General features: G+C 41.8%; 1 protein-coding gene across 3 annotated transcripts in view; it reads left to right on the forward strand.

The window, feature by feature from the left end:
- The first annotated feature begins 1,954 nt into the window (after nt 1-1,954).
- CRYL1 (crystallin lambda 1) overlaps nt 1,955-23,237 on the forward strand; it is a 124,062-nt gene continuing 102,779 nt past the window's right edge. For 2 of the 3 annotated variants that reach the window (XM_019652367.1, XM_019652369.1), the window contains exons 1-2: nt 1,956-2,087; nt 11,034-11,141. In XM_019652367.1, coding sequence (XP_019507912.1) covers nt 2,047-2,087; nt 11,034-11,141 — 149 coding nt within the window. In that variant the 5' untranslated portion in view covers nt 1,956-2,046. Of the gene's footprint in view, nt 2,088-11,033; nt 11,142-23,237 lie in introns of all 3 variants that reach the window. The other variant, XM_019652368.1, reaches the window with a different exon arrangement.

Raw genomic sequence — 23,237 nt, forward strand, 5'->3', positions numbered from 1 at the left:
TTCTAATCAGTTATCTCTCTCCTTATTGAGTTGTGAGATTTCTCTGTATGTCCTGAACATGAGTTTCTAATCAGGTATGTGTTTTACCAATAGTTTCTCCCAGTGTGTGGTTGGTATTTTTATTTTTCTTAACAGTGTCTTTTGAAGAGCATCTTTGCCACATGAAGAAATCCTCCGTACCATAATCCTTAAAACCATTTCTTCATGTTTTCAATATTTTTCTCATTTAAAAACTATATTAAAATAAACAACTTAATCTATCTTGGTGTCCACTTGTATTTCTCTAGGATTAAAATTGTAAAACCAATGGGTAGATACATTTAAAATTTTGATGTGTCAAGCACTGTCTGGTGGATTTGAGATTTATCACCTTTTTTCAAACTAACAAGTTAGTGTGTTACAATTTTGTGGAAGTTGACAGAAGACATGAGACTCCTGAGTTAGAGATAAAAGACCTTATTACTCACAGCAATAGCAATAGCCAGAGTGTCAGCATAGTTCTTGGAGCCCCAGTTCGCATGGGGTTACATGGAGGACCAGACGGCCCTGGCATTTGCAATGGGCCAAGGGACCAGCACTTTTTAAAATTTATTTTTATTTTTTTATTTTTTAGCAGAGCCAACATTGTAGTGAGCAGCAAACAAGCCAATCCCCTTCCACCCCAGGAGTGAGCAGTTATAGGGTAATCGCTCTGCAGGTGCCCTCACCTCTTTAGCTGCCTGTGTGAGTAGCTACAGAAACTGCTCAGTATAAGATGGATACACCTTGCCGTGTGGTACACTCAGCAAGAATGTGCAGGGATGCTCAGGGCTCATGGTGACAGCTCTCCCAACAACATACTGTAACATTTCTCTCCAGAAAGCCTGTGCCAGTTTAAGTCTGTCTTCAATTGTGTAGAAAAAGGTCTTGGTTGCCAATAGGGAATATTATCAATTTTGGTAATTTTAGCCAATTAGATGGGTGAAGAATGACTTACCTTTGTTGTGTTACCTTTCATTTCTCTTTTTAAAAGTGACTTGAGCACATTTTCAAAGGTTTATTGATAATTTGTTAACTGCTTCCTTAAAGCTTAGCCTTCCCTCTAACATACATCTTTTCATGTTCCTAACTGGGGAAAACAAATGAAGGAAGAGCTCTATTTGTCATCAGAGTTTGTTGGTGTTGGAGGTGTTTTCCGCTCAAGCTCTAATCATCTTGAGCTGGATGACATGGTACTTCCCCTCAGCGTGTGCTGTGTGGACACAAACTACTGTCCTGCGATGTATGAGGCCCTTTCCTCTTGGTCTGTTTGTTTCTGGGCTCCAAAAAGAGCCAGACGTCAGGCAGGGTGACATTTCCTTTTTCTTACACTTGAGCAATTCGGCCTCTGGAGGAGGAAGTGCAGTTCCGGTAGCTCCCACTGCTCCCATCCCCTTAGCTCACTGCAGTCCTCCTGTTACACAGATTCACGCATCTGGAGCTTTCCCTTCTGTCCCACAGTTCCTGGGCCTCCGTTCTCATCCTTGGAGAAGGCGGCAGGTATCATCCTTAGAAATGCATTATCAGTGTAAACTCAAAACTGCCCTTAGTTTAAAGGCCCGAGCTGGAGAGCATGAAAGAGGTGCTAATCATCTAGGGAGAGATTCCTTGGGGTCCTCTGGAGGTTGAGTCTTGTGCCAGCCTGGAAGCGTCCCCACTCTGTACACTGATTTTAGGGTGCAAGGTCGAAAGCTAAAAAATAAACAATGAATTACTGGAGTCTAGGGTCGGGTCTTCGCGCTTCCCTTGGGCGTTCCCTCCGCGGGCCCTCCCTCCGCCAGCTCCACCCAAACCCTGAGCACCAAGCGGGCTCACAGAGGAGCCCGCCCCCGACACTGCCCAAGCCAATCTGGAGCCAATCCAGAGCCAATCCGGAGCCAATCGGGGCCCTCGCACCGCCCCAGCTCCGAGATCAGCCAATGGGCGCGGGTCACAGCCCACCCAACGTGGGACCCTGCGCAGCACGGAGCCGGGAGTCCCAAGCTGCTCTTGGTGCGTGTGATACCTACTTGTCAGTCCAGCGCCAGCATGGCTTCCTCAGCGGCTGGCCTAGTGGTTATCGTTGGCAGGTAAGTGGCCTGCACGGGTGGGTGCCCAGGTGGCTGTCGCTGGAGCGGGTGGGGGCGCGCTGGCCCGGTCCTGCGAAGGTGCTCCGCGCGGCACTGGCCCGGCCCGGGAGTGCGGTGGAGCACACTGTGGAGCGCAGTGTTGGTTCTTTCCACGCTGACGTAGCCGCGGTTCAGACACCTGACGGCGCAGGCCGCATGCAAAGGCGGTTTAAGGGACTCGTGCGGTGATGCTGCTTGCCAGCAAGTCCAAGTAGACGTGCCAGGCATTCTGTGTGGGCGACATGAAGTTTGTCTGCATAGCTGGATTAACCTTTCCCATGTTATGGATAGGAAAACCGTGATTAAGCAGTTTACCCACGGTCACAGCTTGTCAGTGACCGAGATGGCACCAGCCCAGCAGGGAGGGTGGATGCACGCCCCGAACCAGGCTGCCCGCGAGGCGTGGGAGCGCGTGTTCCGGTCCTCAGCGTGTCGTTGTGGGCGGGAACAGGTGCTTGGGAACACAACTGCCTTGCCTAATTCTTGAATACGCCTTTTCCAGAAGGGAACGCTGGAGCCCAGTTTCCTAGGATGTCAGTCTTAACAGCCGAAATTCCATCCAAAGGTTTCTGGTTGGTGCTCTCTCTCCCTCTTTTAAAACTCTTGCTATTTTCATTTAAAAAAGGCATTTATGTGTATCTTTCCACTGGTAAGCTATCAGCAATCCACATGTTAATACCTGCTATTGCTAGTTGGAAGCACCTGTTTGGTGTCGGCTTTGTTTCCCTTTATGCCACTGAGGTGTTGGCTACCTGACCTCCCCAACAGTTTTACAACCCTGTCAGGAGAACAATTCCAATGTCAGGGTTTTTCCTTTAGAATCCATTGAAGAAAGGAGTCAGGATGCCTTTTGTCAGCTTTCTTTTGCTTACAATGCAGTGGCATGAACTGTGCCTTTGACCTTTCCAGGCACATGGGTGTGGTGTGTATGGCTGCCTAGAGAAGGAATATAAAAAGTATGTGTAAAAGTGAACTTTGAACCAGGTACGGTGACTATGCTTGCCTTGCATTTTTGATGTCCAGCGTCAAGGGGTAGAGCGTTTTAAGTCTCCCACTTGCTTCCTAGTGTTGTCCTGCCTGCACCTAATCATGCTGGAAGGGTCATGGTCTTTTGAGAAGGAGCTGAGATTGGCGAGTTAGTCTTTTCTGATTCCTTTGAGGGAGGGTGACAAGGAGTTAGACAGGGCTGGCAAGCTATAATGACCACAGTACTTTGCACAGGATTGATAGTCCTGTCTACCGCCATACCCTCAGCACCTCGACAGACACCCTTTCTGGGGTAGCAGTGCTTCCCTTCCGTTTACCCTTTTCTCTCCCCTCTCTTCCCTCAGCTTTATTTTTTTTCTTCCAGCCCCACAGGTGGTTCCAAGGAACATGCACTTAAATTCGCTAAAACCTGGTTGAGTTTCATTCTTGGATTTCAACAGAATGTGGACAAAAAAGGGGCCACATGTTAAACCTGACAAGCTCAGGAGACTGAAAAATAACCACATAAGATGGTCTGAACATAAAAATTCCTAACTAAAAGCAAGTCATGGCCAGTAGTCACACCCTTGGCCTGTAGCTTGCTTGACAAAGGTCAATCTTTACCTTAAGCCTGTCTGTGGTCTTTTTGCATCTAAGATAACATACCCTTGCAATATCAGAGTAATATCTTTTTCCAGACTACCCCCAGGGAGCACAACCCACCACACGAGAGCAGGTATCTACAAAATCCCTCATTGTTATCTTGTTCCCCAAATACTATATGTGCTGTAAAATACTATTAACTATCCTGTACCCTGCAATGTAAAAGAAGTGTGTGTCTCTCCATTTTACTTTTTATCCAATCCCAGAGATCTTCCCACTTTGCTTTCTCCTACCCACTTAATCTACAACCAGTGGATTTCATGCAACCTTCCTTCTTTGATTTTAATGTATAAAATAAGTTGCAAAACGGCCATTTTCCGGAGCATTTTCTCAATCCGTTGAAACTTTGCTTCCTGGCAATTGTCATCAGTTTGGCTCAAATAAACTCTTATAAGCGTTCTTTTAGGCTCGATGTTGTTTTGTCAACAAGACCAACAAGTACATATTTAAATTTCAGTAACCTATTGGGCCATTGTTTTTCCATCTTATCAATACCAGGCTGCCTGTTAAAAGTATTTGCTAGAAATGCAGTCTCTTTAAATTCTTTTCCACTGATCTTTTCATAAAGGCCACTCTTTCTCAGAGCTGCTTAGCTTTCCTATGAGCATCCAAGGCAGATCCCTTCAGAATGATGGGCTTGAGAGAGTAAGAGTGTGTTTTGAAGAATTACGAAAGGAGAGAAAACCCCCTAAGGCCTAGGGTTGCAGGAACATAAAGAGAGGGAAAATCCGGTAATGACAACTTTAAAAAATGGGAGTAGAAATGAGTAACTTGCAAATAAGTTTGCATTTAAGTGGTGTCCTCAGGCTTTCATTTCTGTTGGCATCGCACATCTACAGAGGAACTTATTCTGGTATATATAAGATGGTGTTTCTGGATAACTGAAGATTATCAAACAGAAACCTCATGTAAATGGGAGTGGGCAGGGACTGTAGCGGGAGCTCCTATACCCTACTACTCATCATGAATTACCACAAACAGGAGGAGATACTCTCTCTGTCCAACAGGAACATGTTTTTCTATTCTATTCACTCCAACAGGAAGAAGGAGGATCTTTTCCTCACCAGGCAACCACTTAGCCAATGAAAGACTGTTACAACTCAGCCAACGGAAAGCCTCTACACTTTGAACTCCCAGTTTCCACCAATGGACTCTGTTTACAACAGCACCTCTGAACTCACTTTTTCCTCTATAAAAGAATGTTCCTCTTCTTTGTTCTCTGTATTTGCTCTGTGGTTTGCCATTAAACCACGTGTCCAGAATTGCAATTCTTTGTTGTTCCCAAATAAACCCATTTTGCTGGAGAAATATCTGGCTATTTAAGGTCAACAACTGAAATATGAATTGTATATTCATTATATATATATATCATTGTGTTTACCCAAATTTATGCCTTGAGCTTGTTTTAAAATTGGAATCTGTATGGGAGGGAAGACCAACCTTGTCATGTTCCTGGTCCCCCTTTTCACTGGGCTCACTCCTTCAGGTCTGAGCCCAGCAGCCATCTGCTCCAGGAAAAGTTCTGTTTCTGGGACCATACCTTTAGGGTAGAAACTGTATCATCACTGGTTGTGTATCCACCATGCCTGGTCCTAGTAGACAGACATTTGAGCGTTTATAACAGAGATTGTGTTTTTAAAAAATTGATGTGCAGTGTAAAGGACTTGCTAGTATGTTGGTTTAAGTCAAGTAAAGCATCCTTAAACTAGTCTTCAGTTTTTCTATTCCAAAATTTTACTTTGGGGGTGACTATGTACATTTTTTGAGAAATTTTCTGAGACATGAAATTTTTTCAAAGTGCTGCTCTAGGTATTCTTGTTCATTTTTGCATTAAAACATGCAGAGACAGAGATATATAGAGAGAGACACAGAGTAAACCGTAGGGTGCTCCAGTTACCTCTTGAGTCAGCTCAAACACTAAATGCGCCCTTCTTAGGGAATTTTTATAGTTCTTATTGGCAAATGCCCCATAGCCTACTTAGATCAAGAATGTAGGAACAGTTTTACTTCAACTTTTGCCCAGTAAATAAGTGACTGTGGAATGGAAAGATACTTTTAAAAGCATCTAGAGTGGATTTATTCAAAGGAAAGTGACATTAATGATGAAATTAGAACAGAGCCAATTTTATAACTTAACTTTTCCCCCCTGCTGCTTTGCTGCTGTGTAACAGAATACATTTTTATGCATTTAGAAGCTTTAAAGCATGTCAGAATATAATCCAAATGGCAAGGGTCCACTGTATGGTCCCCAGGTATCTAGGAGGTTCAGAAAAATTAATGAGATATCCCAGGCTCTAAGGAGGCTCATTGCATTTTCCTGATGTAAAGTAGTACTGAGCACAAAAGAGCCCAGTGGAAACCAAGGCCACAAGCTTTCGTTCTGGGGCTATGCAGCCTACAATCTCTGTATACCTGGCTCTACATTAATGTCTGTTCTGTAGATTCCCCCGTCTGTGTGTGCTCACTTTTCTCTCCCTCCTGCTTCTTTATCTTGGACATTGCTGCAACCCCAGTGTCATAACCTTTCAACTCTAGTGCCTGTTACTGACTTATAGTTCCCATATTTTGGGTCCGATTTTCAGGAGAGGAGATCTGATTGGCTCAGTTCCTTTATGTGAGCCAGGCTACAGATACCATTGGGTGCTGGTAAGCCAGTTGATTGGCTGCTTTGGGTAAGGTGTCCACTTCACATCCAATCATCAGTGACTGAGTGTGTGGGTAAGGGATGCCTGCAGGTTCCAGGAGTTGGCATTCTGCTCTTGGTCTGCCCAGTAGAGGAATGTGGTCAATACAGGCCATGAAACCTACTACTATAAAAAGAAATCAACTTTGTCTTTAAGGTCTGTTATATGGAGTTTAACTAATTTCTTCCCAACTTTTTATTATGAAAAATTTCAAACACACAGAAGACTTGAAATTATAGGAAAAAGAATACCCACATACCCACCTCTGTATTCAACAGTTGCTAAAAACTTGTTATCTTTGCTTTATCTGTGTATAATTTAATTTTATTTGACCAATTTTGAATATTAGATGGTTAGTTTTTAATTTTTTGCTAACTTAAATTTTACTGTGAATAGATATCTTTGGGCATTGCCCATATTAACCTAAGATAAATTCTAGAAGTAAAATTTCTAGGTCAAATATTACAAACACAGTTTTGTTACAGGGTGTTAGATTGCCTCTGGATACTAGCCACCAATTTAATTCCCCGCAATAGTTTGTGAGTGTTCATTTCCCCATAGCTTCACCAACACTAAGCATCGTCAGTCTTTAATCTCTGCCATTCTGGTATATTATTTGCTGTTGTTAAAACAGTAGAATCTGTTTTCACGCTAATTTGTTATTTCCTGTTCACTTACTTTGTTCAGGATTTTCCCCTCTCATGTTTGTTGTGTACTTCTTTTAGTTCTGTTTGTGGGAATTTTTGTATATTTATATATTATAGATATTATTTCATTTTGGACATTTGCCTTATGTTGATTTTTTTTGCCATAAACAAAGTTATTAACATTAGTTTATTTGGCAACCAGTATTCAAATATAAGGACCATGGTGGCTTAGAGTACTGTCTTTGTTGGAAAGGTTGAAGCTACTGTTTTAGTGTGAATATTCCCCTGCTCCCGCTGTATTTATAGATGAAGAACTACACATCCCCCTTGGAGATGTGACTTACTTTTGTATGATCCTAGTGTAGAAGAATAGTTAGGGGTAGAACTTGGTGTCTTGATACCAAACTAACTACTGAGATAAATGAATTATAACACTAGTTAATCATTTAAGTGACCACTGCCCTTTAGAAAAGTAATGTGAGCCAGAAATGCAAGCCACATACGTAATTAAATTTTCTATGAGTTATAATAAAAAAATAAAAAGAAAAGGTGAAATTAATTTTAATATATTTTATTTAGCATATTTTCAAAGTGTTACTTCAACGTGCAACTTAAATAAAATATTAATGAAATAGTTTATGGTATTTTTGGATATTGTCTTTAAAATCCAGTGTGTATTTTACACTTGTAGTACATCTCACTTCAGAATGGTGTTGACCTTAAACAAATAGACAGCCACATATTTCTCCAGCAAAAGTGGTTTATTTGGGAAGAACAAAGACTTGCAATTTGGGATATGCAGTCTAAAAGTGAACTGCAGGCAAGTCCAGAGAAACAAAGGAAAGGAACACTCTTTTATAGAGAAGAGCAAGTTGGGAGAGCTGGTGATAAACAGAGTTTTTCCTCTTGGTCTCTGAGACCCACTTAGGGCATGAGAGTGCCCTCTTCTGGCCTCCTGACTTCATTTTAAATGTTTATGAATTTTGTCACCAGCCACTTTTCCAGTGCTTAAGAGCCCCATGTGGCTAATGGCTACTGTACTGGACAATGCAGGTTTAAGCAAAGATGTAACCTTTGTTAATCAAGAAAGCAGATCTTCAGAAAGCTGCCTTCTCTCCCTTTTCTGTGGCTGCCCCTGCAATGCAGGCTTATTTGAGAAGTGCTTCTACTTATTTTGAAAAAGCAAGTCAAGTTGTGGTAGGAGGTTTACCTACTGAGATGAATCTGTTCTGTTCTCCTTTGTGGAAAGTCTTTTCTGTAAAAGCAGCTATAGCACTAGGGGCTTTTATACAGAGACCAATTGAAGTACCTTACCTTTCTACTGTGCAGTCTGCTAGCCCTTTCTGTTCCCCAAGCCTGGCATGGGCACTTCCCTTGTCCTCTGCACTGACTCTCTCAGTTTAATTGTGTCAGGGGACCCAGTAGATTGAGAGTCTGATGCTAAGTTTGCTTTAAAGGCCAAGTGGAGTGGCCATCCCTGAAGGAGTAAGTCAGCTACAGGGTCGGGAGCCTGATCAACAAACATGTGGGCGCAGGCTTTCCCATGTATGCATGAGTCATTTTGTAGGGCTGTGGGATTTTCTTAAACCACAAAGTGGCAAAGAAAATATTGCTCTTTTTAGAAAATATTTTTACAACTTATGTCTTACAGCAAAGTGGAGAAATCATGTGTACAGCTTGATGATTATCACAGAGTGAACACACTACTGTAACCCCCATTGTGAAAGCATTCTTCATTCTAGAGTTAGGCTGAATTAAGGGCTTCTTCTATGGTTAAATAAGTTATTGTATGTTTCAAACATTATGATAATGGCAGCAGGAAGAGAAATGTTCAAAGTTAATGGCTGGTCAGTTGGGATGACCAGCATGAATGTTAATTGGCCTTCTAACTAACCACCTTGCAAGTCTGGAGTGTGTGTGTGTGTGTGTGTGTGTGTGTGTGTGTGTGTGTGTGTGCGCGCGCGCGCGCGCGCGTTTGAAGAAGAGAAAGAAGTCTTCATGCTCAGAGTATCTCTTTCAAACTCTGGGTTTTTTTTTCTTCAGATGATCTAGAACAGCTCTGTCCAATAGAACCTTCTGCAAAAATGGAAATGTTCTATGTATACCCTTGCTATAGATGGTAGCCACGATAACTTGAGGCTGTTGAATGCTTTAAATGTGTCTAGTACTGTTGATGTACTAAATTTTAAAATGTATTTAATTTTAACTAATTTAAATGGCTGCATGTGGCTAGAGTCTACCATATTGGGCAGTGCAGGTCTAGAGCACTGAGCGTTTAATTAAAAATTTATATGTATGTGATATATAAATTTTATATTAATTACAAAGGTTTTAGTATTGCACAAGAATATAGAGTAAAATCTGTATAATTCCGTTCCCTTCTCCAGAAGTTGAGAAGAAGTGATTTCAGTTATTTTCACTCTGTTTTTCCTATGAATGGCTTCACATAAGATACCTTATAACAAGAAGGTGGTTCCTTGAATGTATTAAAGGCTTAGCTCAAGTGAGCATTGGGTGAGAGCTTTGAAGCTTGGATAGCACTGCTGTGCTATTAGCAGGGTTTTCAAATCAATAGGAGGCATGCCAAGCTCTTTCCTTTAATCACTTGGTTCCAAAAGCTATGACAGAAGTTATGGGGGTTGTAACTGTCTCTGGTGTGAGAAGCGTCCTGTGCTCAGAACCTGAACTATAGTGTAGCTGAATTAAGGAGAGGGGAAAATGCTTCTTGCAGACCACCCTATGACTGCTATTATATTCTAGCCTCCCTTTCCCCAAGGTGACTCCTTTAGTTACTACAGTGAAATACCCATGACTGAGATAAGCTTGCCCTACTGTACTGTAAGTTCAGGCTGTCTCCAAGCTAGTAACTTTGCCTGAATGCTGGCAGAGGACATGAGGCCCTGGGGTCAGAGACAAAGGATTTTATTAATCACAGCAGAGCAGGCAGCATAACCATTATATTTGTGTTGGTTTCCCTTCTCCCTGAGTCCCATGAGCATGAAGCGGAGGGGCAAGGTGGACACCTGCAGATTTAGTGAATGTGTTCCAGAGAGGAACACTGATCTTGAGGAAGCCATGGTTTTTATAGCAAGAGGTAAGCATGCTTGCTCTTTGTCCTCGAGGGATAGATTTCCTCTACCCTCAACATCGCTCGGCAAATATAACTGAAAAATGGTCCGAGTCCTGACAGCCTACTTGTTGAAGAACATGGGTCATTTGTCTGTAAAAATTTCCCACATTCTGGGTTATGTGGAATGTATCCCTGTAGTATCATTTAACATGTTCCTCTGTCCCTTTATTTCCAATAAATCTGAAACACTGGGCAGAATGTAACAGTAAGGACTGGAGTCAGACTGCCTGGGTTCATCTCAGCTCGGCACTCAGATGTCTCTGTCATCTTAGCCTGTGGCAGCTTAACCCACCTGTTCCTCAGTTTTCCCATACATAAAATGGAAATGATAATAGCCCCGACCTTGTAGAGTTGCTGTAAAGATTAACAGAGGTGAGACACATAACACGTTTAATGTTACCTGCCATCTAATACATGATCAGATGCCGCTGGTGGTTGCAGGAATTATTTATTTGAAGAGGACAGAAAATACTATCTGTTCTTTAAGAACAGTGGTCAGATGGAGGTTTACAGAGGTTTCACCTCCACAACACCCTGCCACCTCCCTTCTGTAACTTTGTTACATTGTGTGAGCGCGTGTTAACTACCTGACACTTGGTGGTGTGCCACACACAGTATTAAGGCTGCACTGGAGTCAAGGATTCAGGACTCAGATAACATTTTAAATCAATACAGCTATTAAAATGTGTGATTTTAAGATATTAAATATTTTAAGAATAGGATGCTGTATAATTTTTAAAAATGTGTTCTGGGTTAGGAATAAAAATCTGTTCCGCTAAGTTAACCAGAAGCTTTTCTTAATTTTCTGTCCCTTTAGTGGACTCATTGGGCGAAGCTGGGCTATGTTGTTTGCCAGTGGAGGCTTCAAAGTAAAACTCTATGATATTGAGCAACAGCAGATAACAAACGCCCTGGAAAACATCAGGTAAGTCAGCTGGCACCTCCGGGAGGGGACAGAATTCACTGGTGCTCTCAGTGGGTCTTGTTTATCACATTCTCAGAGCCAAAAATGTCTGTGATTTCACTCTTTTCCCTTCACGGCTATTACAGTGTCAATGAGCTGGTCAAGGCCAGACAGACCTACAGGGGTGGGGACATGGACTGAGACTGAAGGAGGGGCTTCAATTGTGAGGAAAGGACCCTTAGGGTGTAAAGGTGTGTGATGGGTCAGAGAACTGAGTGTGAGTCTCAGGCTTCTGGCCTGAATGTGTTTGTAAACTCTTGCTGCATCCCCCAGGGGCTGCAGGTCTGGGTTTCCTGCATTCTCTCTGGGCAGGTGAGCTGACTTACAGCAGATGATAGGCAGAGAACTGCAAGGGCATCACATCTTAGGAACAGAGGTCCTGAAGTGTGTTTTGACCTGTAGATGAAATGATGGCAGGACCCAGATTAACTGTGATAACTGTAATAGTTAAAGGTGTGAGAGTAGGTAAGCTTATCAGATGCTGAGAGTTGAGTTTTAGGGGTAACCACAGAGGGTAGAAGAAGAATAGAAACCAAAAGAGAAAGAATAAGAACTGGGAGGTCAGAGATAAAAGAGCCAAGCTAATACAACGTGCCAGAAGGCAAGGTGCCCTGATGCCCACTCACCTGAGATGACAGTCACTGAACAGTTTGACCATCTCAGACGTCATTTTGTTCAAGTGGTATTTTCGTTCTTTGAGAGATATTTCGTCACTGTGTAACTTGAACTTGCATTTTTGTGTAACAGAAATATGCCTTATTTATTTTCTGAAAAGACTAATATATAGAGTATGATGTCGGGCTATGGGCATCAAGAAATTATATACTTTAGTCCCATTTTGTTGTGTAACAGATAAAGAACCTGAAACCCAGAGAAATCAAGTTACTTCTTATATATAGTGACATGTAGCTGATGCCAAGATAAAATGTCAATCTAAAAAATAAACAAAACAAACAAACAAAAACCAAAAAGTGAAACAACCACTCTAAAGCTAAACACCCCCCCCCTTATTGCTTCATTCTGTTGTAGAAGGATGAGGAATTGACCTAAGTACTGACTACGTTTCACGCACATGCTGTTCAATAGGGATACACAGAGGAACAAGACAGATGTAGTCCTATCTACTATGGAGTTTACAGTCCAGCAAACCTACCATATTAATTCTTTTTTTTTTTTTTTAAGATTTTTATTGGGGAATTGGGGGGATGGGAACAGTGCTGGGGAATTGGGGGAAGGGGAACAGACAAGTTGCTGTCGCCTTGCTCTTCAGTCTAGTTATGGAGGACGTTGCTTCACTGGCCCAAGTTGGCACCATCATTGTGCTCTTCCTGGGTGAGGCAGATCAGTCGCCGGCTTCTGGATGGCCGCTCACTGCAGCTGCTGGCCGCTCACGCTGGCTGCTGGCTACATACGGTAGCCCATGGCAACCCACTGCCACAGGGGCTGCAGCCTACACCGTGGCCGCCGACTCATGGGCAGCCCAGCTGCAGGTTGAGCTGTTGTTCAGCATCTTAGCTGTGGAGGGCAGTGTCACTGGCCCTCATATGTGGGATCCGAACCGGGGCCCTCTGGCGTCCCAAGCCAGTTCTTAACCATCGCGCCACTCGGCCGGCCCCATATTAATTCTTATAGTAAACCCTATGAGGCAGATACTATTGTCTTTATTCTATGAGAAAAGTCAGGTCTGTGAGTGGTCAGTAACCTACTCAAAGACACAGTAAAACATGAGATTCTACCCCTGGTCTATCTGACCTGTTAAGGTGGTCTGAGCATCTATAGCACCTATCTATACTAATTGTTTTATAGAGATCCTGCAAATACTACTTTTAGTGTAATGTCTGATATATGCAAAAAAATAGACTATTTATGCTAGTTTATGAAGAACATAATAAAATGAACATTCACAAATCTATAATCCACCTTGAGATCTTGAACATTATCAATACCCTGGATGCACCTGGTGGGTCTGATTTCTGCCTTCCCACCAGAAGTAACAACTATCTTTTATTTTGTATTTACCATTACCTTGCCTAAAAGTGTATCCCCAAACAATATGGCTTTAGTGTTGCTCATTTTTGTGCTTTATAAAAATGTTTTTGAGATTCACCCATGTTATTGCTTGTAGCTGTAGTACATCTGTTTTCATTGCTATATAATAGTCTACTGTGTGTCTTTGCTATAATTTACTCTCTTGATGAACTGCAAAATGATTTCCAGTATGGGGTGTATGTCCCTCAGTGCATAAACGCAAGAATGTCTACAGGGTACATACCAAAGAGTGAGATTGCTGGGCCTGTACTTCCTTCTGGGATTCTGATTACGTGCGTTTTGAACCAACTCAATACAGCCTTCATATCTTTTAATCTCTTTTTCATATTCTCTCTCCCCTTGTCTCTTTGGAATGCATTCTGGATGCACTTTTTAGATCTTTCTTCCAGTTCACTAATTTTAGTTTTAGCTGTGTCTAATCTGTTTCAACCATCCATGGAGCTTATTTCAATAATTAAATTTTCATTTTAAAAGTTCCATTTCCTTCTTTTCCAAATATGCCTGTTCTTTTTAATAGTTTCTCATCGTTTGCTCATTCTTTGTGGTACCATTTTCAAACCTTTGAGCATATAATGCACAGTTGTTTTATATTATGTATCTGATAATTCCAGTACCTGGTATTACTTCAGTACCTGAGGTTGTCTTAGATCAGTATCCTCAGAATCAGGTCCTGAGGTGAGGATTCCTGGGCCAGTGGTTGGTTAAGGAAGTGCTCCCAGGAGAAACCAGTGGGGGAATGAGGGGACAGGATAAGGAAGATCAAGAAGCCAACCGAGGGCACGATTTCAGAAGTCCCAGGCTCATCAAGATTCCAGGGGAGTTTTGGAGCATAAAGTACTCTGCAAAGTCTGTCACCCCTGAAAGCAAGAGAGCTGAGCTTTCATGTTCCTGCATCAGTCACTGCCTGGGGCCATCCTGGGTGGATGTGAACTCCCTTGCACTTCCAGGTCTCTGGTCTGGGTCCAGGGTTGTTCTCCGAGGGAGAGTTCTCTGAGGGAGAGGGAAGGTATGAGCCTTTCACAGTAAAGAATTCAAAAGCTGGGGGGTGGACACTCAGTGCTGGCAAAAGGGATTCAAAGAGATCTGGGTGGAGCACCAATGGCTTCCACTATAGAAACCATTGGGGAGCTTTAAATAAAACAAATTTTTCCCCAATTGAAAGTATTCCTACTTTCATTCATTAAAAGTATCTGATTTTTGTGCTTATTTTAGCCCTGGGATTCTGTAGTAAACACAGTAGACCAGGGGTTGGCAAACTTTTGAGACGGAAGAGCCACCAGGGGTCGGCAAACTGCAGCTCGCGAGCCACATGTGGCTCTTTGGGTACCTACATGTGGCTCTGAAGTAAAATTGAAAATGAAAATAAAACCATCATAGTTTCATTTACAAATTTTTAAAGGATATTATTCACATAATGGTGATTATGTAAAAATATATTGATGGCTCTCAAATAATTTTTACATTTTTGTGAGGGACAGGATTGGCTCTTCCAGGGGTCGGCAAACTTTTGGGATGGAACGTACCCAAAGAGCCACATGTGGCTCGCATGTGGAGCCACATTTTGCTGACCCCTGCAGTAAACGAAGATTTTTGACCTGGAGGACTCAACATTCTATGGTGAGACAGATGTGTGAGAAGTAGATCATCCAAAATGAGTTAGTGAAATACACGTTGTGTCAGATTGGGGTTGGCAGACTCCATCGGCTGGCCAAACCCGGCCTGCAACCTGTTTTGTATAACCCATGAGCTAAGATTAGTTTTTGTATTTTTAAGGATTATAAAAAAAGAAGAATATATAACAGGTCTTATGAGGCCACAAAGCCTAAAATATTACTATGTGGGCCTTTCCAGAAAAAGTTTCCCGTGTTAAATAGTTGAGATTCTGACTTCAATTCTGATGTGTGGGTTTTTTTCCTGCACTACCACGCAATTCTCCGACACCAGGTGGGTGTCCTACAATAAACTTAATTCTGACTATCTACCTGGAGACAGCGTCAGATTTCACAGGTTAAGTGCTCCATCCCACAAGACCACCCTCCACTTCAGTTGCCAGGTTGTCACCTGTGCTTCTGACCAACTGGCTATAAATCATAGGTTCCCATGATTCTCTTGCCTGGGTTGGATTAATTTGCTAGAGCAGCTCACAGAACTCAGGAAACCAGTTTACTCACAAGGTTACTGGTTTATTACAAAGCATGTTACAGAATATGAGTCAATAGCAAGATGAAAAGATGCATAGGGCCAGGTATGTGGGAAGGGGTATGGAGCTTCCATGTTCTCTGGGAGCGCCAGTCTCCCCAAATCTCCATGTGTTCACGAACCCAGAAGCTCTCTAAATCCTGTCCTTTTGGGTTTTTATGGAGGCTTCATTACATAGGCTCAATCGATTAAATCATTGGCCATTGATGATTAAACTCACCCTCCAGCTTATCTCCCCTCCCTTTTCACAGCTTGATAGCTCATTTTCTTTTAGCACTGAATAATATTTAGTTTTCTGGATGGACCACAGCTTATTTATCCATCCCCTACTGAAGGACAACTTGGTTGCTTCCAAGTTTTGACAATTATGGATAAAGCTGCTATAAATATCTATGTACAGGTTTTTGTGAGGACAAAAGTCTCAACTTTTAGGTTAATACCAAAGAACTATATTGCTGGATCATTTGGTAAGAGTATGCTTAGTTTTGTAAGAAACTGCAGACTGTTTTCCTAAGTGGCTGCACCATCTGTGTTTTCACCAGCAGTGAGTGAGAGCTCCTGTTGCTCCATGTCCCCGCCAGGATTTCATGTTGTCGGTGGTCTGAATTATGGCCATTCTAATAGGTATGAAGTGGTACCTTGTTGTTTTAATTTGGATTTCTCTGATGACATCTGATGTGGAACATCTTTTCATATGCTTATTTGCCATTTGTATATCTTCTTTGAGTTCTTTTTCTATTTTTGCCTTTGTTGATTAAAGGCGGAGCCTTGAAAATTTTTCTTACTTGCTGCACTTGTGAATCCCTGATGCATAAAAATTATTCATATGCAGGATCCTGTGATTTTATAAACAGAGGCCCTTCAGACATTCTGGTCCACAACAGTGTTGGAAGTTGGTCTTCAGAAGTCTTTAAATATACTTTAAGTCTCAATAAAAATGGCTCAAAAGCCATATGTTCTACTATTGTAATGCAGGAGAAAATACAGTCGACCCCTGAACAACATGGGTTTGAACTGCATGGGTCCACTTATATTTTTTTCAGTAAATACCTCTACAGTCAGTCCCCAACTTATGAATGAGTTCCATTCTGGGAGAATGTTTGTACGTCGGATTCGTTCGTAAGTCCGACAAAGTGAGTCTTATACACCTTTGACACAAATATACAATGTAAAGCATAAAAAAACTAAACACACACAAAAATACTGTAAATAAACTATTTTTACTTTTACAGTTACCTTAAAATGGCGGTACAGTACAGTACAACAACTGGCATATAGGGGATTGCATGGAGTGAACTGGCAAGAAGAGAGTTACTAACTGGAGGAGGGAGGGTAGGGGGGAGATGGTGGAGTTGAAGGATCATCAGCGATAGGAGATGGAGGGCAAGATGGAATTTGGCCCACACCTGAGCTCACACACATGAGCTACTTCTGCGATTTGTTCCCATCTAAGAATATTCGTAATGAGAGGTCTGTTCGTATCTGGGAAAGTTCGCAACTCGAATGTTCGTAAGTCGGGGACTTACTGTACTATTTTCAGTCCACGATGGTGAGTCTGAGGATGTGAAGGGTCAACTATATGCATCGATCTACACCATGTTATACAGGGGCCTTGAGCATCTGAAGATTTTGGTATCTGTAGCGGAACTAATCTCCCATGGTTACTGAGGGACAATTAAAATTTTAGGGGAGTCGGGCAGGCCGAGTGGCGCGATGGTTAAGAACTGGCTTGGGACGCCAGAGGGCCCCGGTTCGGATCCCACATATGAGGGCCAGTGACACTGCCCTCCACAGCTAAGATGCTGGACAACAGCTCAACCTGGAGCTGGGCTGCCATAAGTCGCCGGCGATGGCGTAGGCTGCAGCCCCTGTGGCAGTGGGTTGCCAGGGGCTACCGTGTGTAGCCAGCAGCCAGCGTGAGCGGCCAGCAGCCGCAGTGAGCGGCCGTCCTGAAGCCGGCGACTGATCTGCCTCACCCGGGAAGAGCGCAATGATGGTGCCAACTTGGGCCAGTGAAGCAACACCCTCCACAACTAGACTGAAGAACAAAAGGACAGCAACTTGTCTGTTCCCCTTCCCCCAATTCCCCAGCACTGTTCCCATCCCCCCAATTCCCCAATTAAAAAAAAAATCTTAAAAAAAAAAAAATTTTAGGGGAGTCAAAAGTTATATGTGGATTTTTGACTGGGGTGGGGGCAGTGTCACAAGAAGTAATTTGGTGATAATGAAAAAAATCATAAAGGGAACATAGTTATAAAGAACTTTAAGGAATTTATGGTATATCTAACTAAGTAAAATTACATCTACTTAGTTAAATTTTCCCTTTATTCACCCATTAAGTGGTTTGTGTAAGTGTGAGCACAGCAACCCCATTTGGAAATGGTAGCTGATAGTAATGCTGGCCTCATACCCTCAGGTGGTGATACTGCTTTTCAGCAGGTCTGAACTTTTCATTGGTTTTCTGGTGATAGTGATTCTGGTAGGTGGGTTTGGGGCTGAAAGATACTAGCTCAATAACTGGCCCAATGTTGGCGGAGAGCACAGCGTGGGGAAGAGGAGACTCCTGAACCTCTGATTCAGTCATGCTTTAAGCCAGCCCAGCCTTTTTCTGTAAAGTGCAGGTAGTAAATATTTTAGGCTTTTCAGGTCATATGGTCTCTGTAGCAACTCCTTCTAGAGTGAAAGTAGCCATAGACAATCTGTAGACAAGTGGGCATGGCTATATTCCAAAAGAATTTAATGAATTAACACAGAACTTTGGAGTTCATATAATTTTCAAATGTCAGAAAGTGTTATTATTCTTTTGATTTTTTTCCAACTATTTCAATACATAAAAACTCCTATCACAATAATGGGCAGTGGAGCGGAGCAGGTTTGACCAGTGGGCTATATACTGGGGGTGGGGTGGGGTGTGTGCAAAAAATGTATACACATTTTAAGAGATGTTATCTATGTATTACTTTTTGAAGTTGAATTGAATTATGGTAGCAATGTGTAGTATGGTGTTCTCCCAAAAGATGTTTTTGGGAATGATCGATTTTACTTCTAACAAGGTGGCGCCCCACTGCACTTCCACCGGGATGTGAGAGTTTACCTCGATGAGAATTTGCCAGGACAATGGATAGGACGAAGAAGTGTGGTTGAGTTTCCCCTACGTTCTCCTAACTTAACACCCCTTGACTTCTACCTATGGGGGACCTTAAAAGATGTGTTGTACCATAGAAAACCGGCTATACTGGTGGTACTTTGGGAAGAAATTGAAACAGTATGCACAGCAATACAAGTGGACACTTTGGTCAGTGTTGCTCAAGCAGTGGTTTGCCATAATCAGAAATGTCTGGACGCTGATGGTAACCACTTTGAGCACCTCTTGTAACTGCAGAAGTCAAATGTGACATGTATTCATTTTTTGCTATCGGTATATATTGAGTATTACAATTTTAATACAGATTTTTCCTTTCTTAAAATGTGTATACATGTTTTTGTCACCCTCTGTATATAGTTTGCTGACCTCTATGCTACATTTTTAGCTCTATTATCATTTTCTCTTTTATTTAGTAAAGCCAATTCCAACTCACTTGTAACCAAAAGCAAATTAAGATTCCTAACTGAAAAGTTCTTTGTTCTATTTCTTGGGGCATACGTATTTTAGGCCTAACTTTTTAGTTGTGTCATTAAAGGTTTTGACCATTTTTAAAGCTGTTTCAGGCATCAGGGAGTACATGGAGAAATTGTGGGTAAGATTTCTTTTTCTTCTTTTTTAGGCCACGTCAAAGGTTTTCCCGTTAACCTACTACTTTGCTTAATGAAAAGTTAATATTTCTGAATGTTAATGGTGCCTGATTAGATTGACCTTTTAGATATCAATCTGTAAGAATTTTGAACCAAAAAAATCCCAAATGACTTATTACTATTAGCAGCCTTATTGTAGCGAAAGCAAACACACTGGATTCTTATGTGTCTAAGACTTAAAAAGAGCACTCACAGCTCTTTTCTCAATAGCAGTGACTGAATTTTTATAACTCACTCACATTTACTCTGAGTTAGCTTAAGTATGTAGAAAACTGGTTGTATTTCTTTAACTGGAAGTAAGGATCTTACAGCGCCTTGTGACCGACTGCCTCTTTTTTCTCAAATTATTGTGTGCAGAGAGCTTCAGGACAATCAGGTTTAGCCGTGTCATGTTGCCCCCCTGGGGAGTACTAGGTTTTTGGTCTTGTGACTCACCTGCTTTCCTTTCTTAAATCATAAGATTTTCAAATGTGCCATTCCTGTACAGAGAGACCAGGTTAAGAGGATTGAGGCCAAACCTTATTTTTGTAATTATTTTGGTCAATAAAATGAGTTCTGAGTTTCAGCATTTTTTTACAGCCAGGAAAGAATTATTGCTGCTTTTTTCAGTCAGTAAACTGTCGACTTGCAGGTTACCAATGACGTTGGCTAATGTCAACAACACTGCATATCGGCCATAGAACTTAGTGTTCAGGGACCCAAGATTAAAATGTCCCCAATCACATATTTGGCATGAGGTATACGGAGAACCTTTTGTCAAGAAGTATGAACAATATATTTTCTTGACTGGGGTGAATTGACAGAGGGTCAAAACAGCTGTGCCCTGTGGGTGTCCTTTGATGACACCCCGCTTTGTGGTCTTCATCCATCACACTAGGCTGTGAGCTGCATGAGGACTCTTAGTGTCCCTTGGTAGTTAAATGTTGTGTCACCTCTGTGTGAGCTGTGTGGGCACAGAAATAGCCACATGCAGTTTCTTGTCCCCAGATCCTGGAACATCATAGGCACCAGCTTAGTAATTGTGTGAACTGAGTGATAGGAAACTTTTTTAGAGCCTCAAAAGGCAGTTCTTCTGGCCATATTTTTCCATCTTTTCCTGTCATCAGTTCCACCCTCCCAGTTTGGTTCACTTCCCACGTTCAGATTCTTCTGAACATTTTGTAAGAGAAAGTAAAATGTTAGAGTTCATTATCTCTGCATGAAAATTCTGTGTATGTTAGACCTATTAAACACTAATCTTAAATGAGTAGAAATGGTACATCTTGACTCTAAACTTGTAAAAGTTAACTTAAACTGAGATTGATTTTTAAAAAAAATATTAAAACATTAGAAGAATAAAGAAATTATTACAACTCATACCCTGCCAAGAGATCTTAGTGAATTAAAAAAAAATAAAACAAAAAAGTTGTCATTGAAGACTAATCTTTTTCTAACAGGGTGGCAAAATGAGTAACTTAAAGCTTAACATATTTAAATCTCATAATAGAAAGGTAGCTTGACCTTGGAAACCCTCATTAGTGAAATTCTAACATAAACTTTGTTGGTAAAATTGCAAGGCTGGGGAAAATACATATCAGGTGGAAAAAAAATCAACTATATTTCTGTACATACACAGTTAGAAAACACAATTAAAAATTTCCTACAGAAAAACTGATGGTTGCTAGTTGGGAGGGGGTGGGGATGAAGGAGAAGGGGAAGAGACTGGACAATACAAATTGGTAATTACAATATGGCCTCAGGGATAGAAAAGACAGTCTGGCAAATATAATCAATAATGTTGTAAATATTTTTTAGGGGACTAGAGGGACTCATATCTTGTTAGGGAGACCACTTCATAGATGGCGTAGAGGCCTGACCACCGCACTATATATCTGAAGCTGATGTTGAATAATATTGTATGTAAACTATAATTATATATACATATAGTCACGGGATGTGGAGTAGAGTGTGGGAATGGAGTCAGTGGAATTGTAATAGATAAGTATGATATCGGGGGTGGGAGGGCAGTAGATGGGGGGAGGGGGGTTGTTACTTTGTGATGGGTAAAAAGGATAACTATTGCATTGTTTTGTACACCTGAAACTAATAATAATAAAAAATAAATTAAAAAAAATTTCCTACAATTACAAAACAAATGTATGCAATCTAGGTATAAATATAAGAAAAATGTATAAGACATTCATGGAGACTTTTTTTCAGTTTTATTGAAGGACAGTAAATTAGACTCACTGTTTCCGGCAGGAACCTGATGTTAATAGTTTCATTCAAGTGCCCCCAGAAGTAGGGTGCAAGGGAAGTGGTTGACTAAACCTAACTGGACTGAAAAGTTCAGAAGTGACCACAAGTCCTGTTGCTAAAAGTTCACACCCATGGGCCAAGAGTTCAGCTTGGTCATTCTACCTGACTTATCTATGTGTTCACAGATCATGCTGTCACTTGGCTGTCATTAGGACAGATCAAATGATTGCTTCATTTTACTTATTTATCTTTCTTCCCAAACAGAAATAGCTTTACTTTATGTGATTTGTAAAAGTTACATATGCTAATTGTACATTTAAAAAACCGGGGCACCATCAGATTCCTTTTTGTCTAGATGGTCGGCTGAAGAGTGACTGTTGACCATTTTGAGGGTACATGGTGTATTATGCTCCTGTGTACCTGTAGATACTCACTAACAGTGAAAGTGGGCTGTGAGGCTTACCTGCTACAAAGGGTGTGGACTCAGCGGTGGTGTGGGTTGTCTTCCTGTGACGTTTCTGACAATGACAGCTAGGAGTCAAAGTGCACTTTTATTAACTGGGCTAATGCCTGATTCTCCAGTGAAAACATTGGTGAGGTCGACAGACATGAGACCTAAACAGCCCAGTGCTCCTTAAGTATCTCCCCGCCCAGCTGAGTCCCACTGAGAGCCCAGGAGATGGGTGGAGAGATGGTGGCCGGTGATGGCCTGCGGGGTGGAGTCCTAGGGCCAGGCAGTGAACCTCAGCCGTCCTCGGGGAGAAATGGAGGGAGTTTTCTTTCTTTCCACAGTATATTTATATACGAGGTGTGATCACAAAATACAGTGAATGTTTAAATTTAAAAAAATTCATTACACTAAAAGACACATTGCCATTAATCCTCCTCAATATACTCCCCCTCGCTTCAAACACACTTATCCCATCGTTCTTGCCACTTTCTGAGGCAGTACTGGAAGTGTCTTTGTGAGTGTCTTTAGTTGCCTCGATGTCAAAACATTTACCTTTCATGGTCATTTTGACTTTGGGAAAGAGTCGGAAGTCACACGGTGCCACATCTGGTGACTAAGGTGGATGAGGACATACCGTAGTGTTTTTATTTGACAGAAATTTCCATTCTAGAAGCGATGTGTGACATGGAGCCTTTCTGTTGTGATCACAAAATACAGCGAACGCTGCTGCTGAGTGCCATCCAGCAGAAAGGCAGGGATCTTCGATATGGGAAGTAGCGCATCAAACCTTAGTAACAGTGTGTGACAAGTTTCAACTTGTTTGGTGCAGTCAGTTGGGTGTGAGCTACAGTTTAGAGAAGGTGTGTTTTAAAGTGTGCCGTGAATCATCCTTTATCATAACCGTGCTCCATGTCGTACATCGCTTCTGGTATATGGCAATTTCTGTCAAATAAAAACATTATAGTGTGTCCTCATCCACCTTATTCACCGGATCTGACACCATGCAACTTCTGGCTCTTCCCCAAAGTCAAAATGATTCAGGATACCAAGGCAGCCACAATAGCGCAACTAAAGACATTCATGAAAGAGGACCCAGAATTGCTGCAGAAAGTGGCCAGAATGATGGGATAAGTGTGTTCAAAGTGAGGGGTAATAATGGCAATGTGTCTTTTACGGTAATAATATTTTGTTTTAATTTAAACATTCACTGTATTGTTTGATCACACCTTGTATGTCACTGAGAGATTTTCAGATTATGGTGTTGGAGTGGGTGCTGGTCTGGTAACCATGTGAATAGTGGGGTAGGGGAGAGGCGCGCCCTTGGGGAA

The sequence above is a fragment of the Hipposideros armiger genome, unplaced genomic scaffold, assembly GCF_001890085.2.
Source record: "Hipposideros armiger isolate ML-2016 unplaced genomic scaffold, ASM189008v1 scaffold_178, whole genome shotgun sequence".
NCBI classification, from domain to species: domain Eukaryota; kingdom Metazoa; phylum Chordata; class Mammalia; order Chiroptera; family Hipposideridae; genus Hipposideros; species Hipposideros armiger.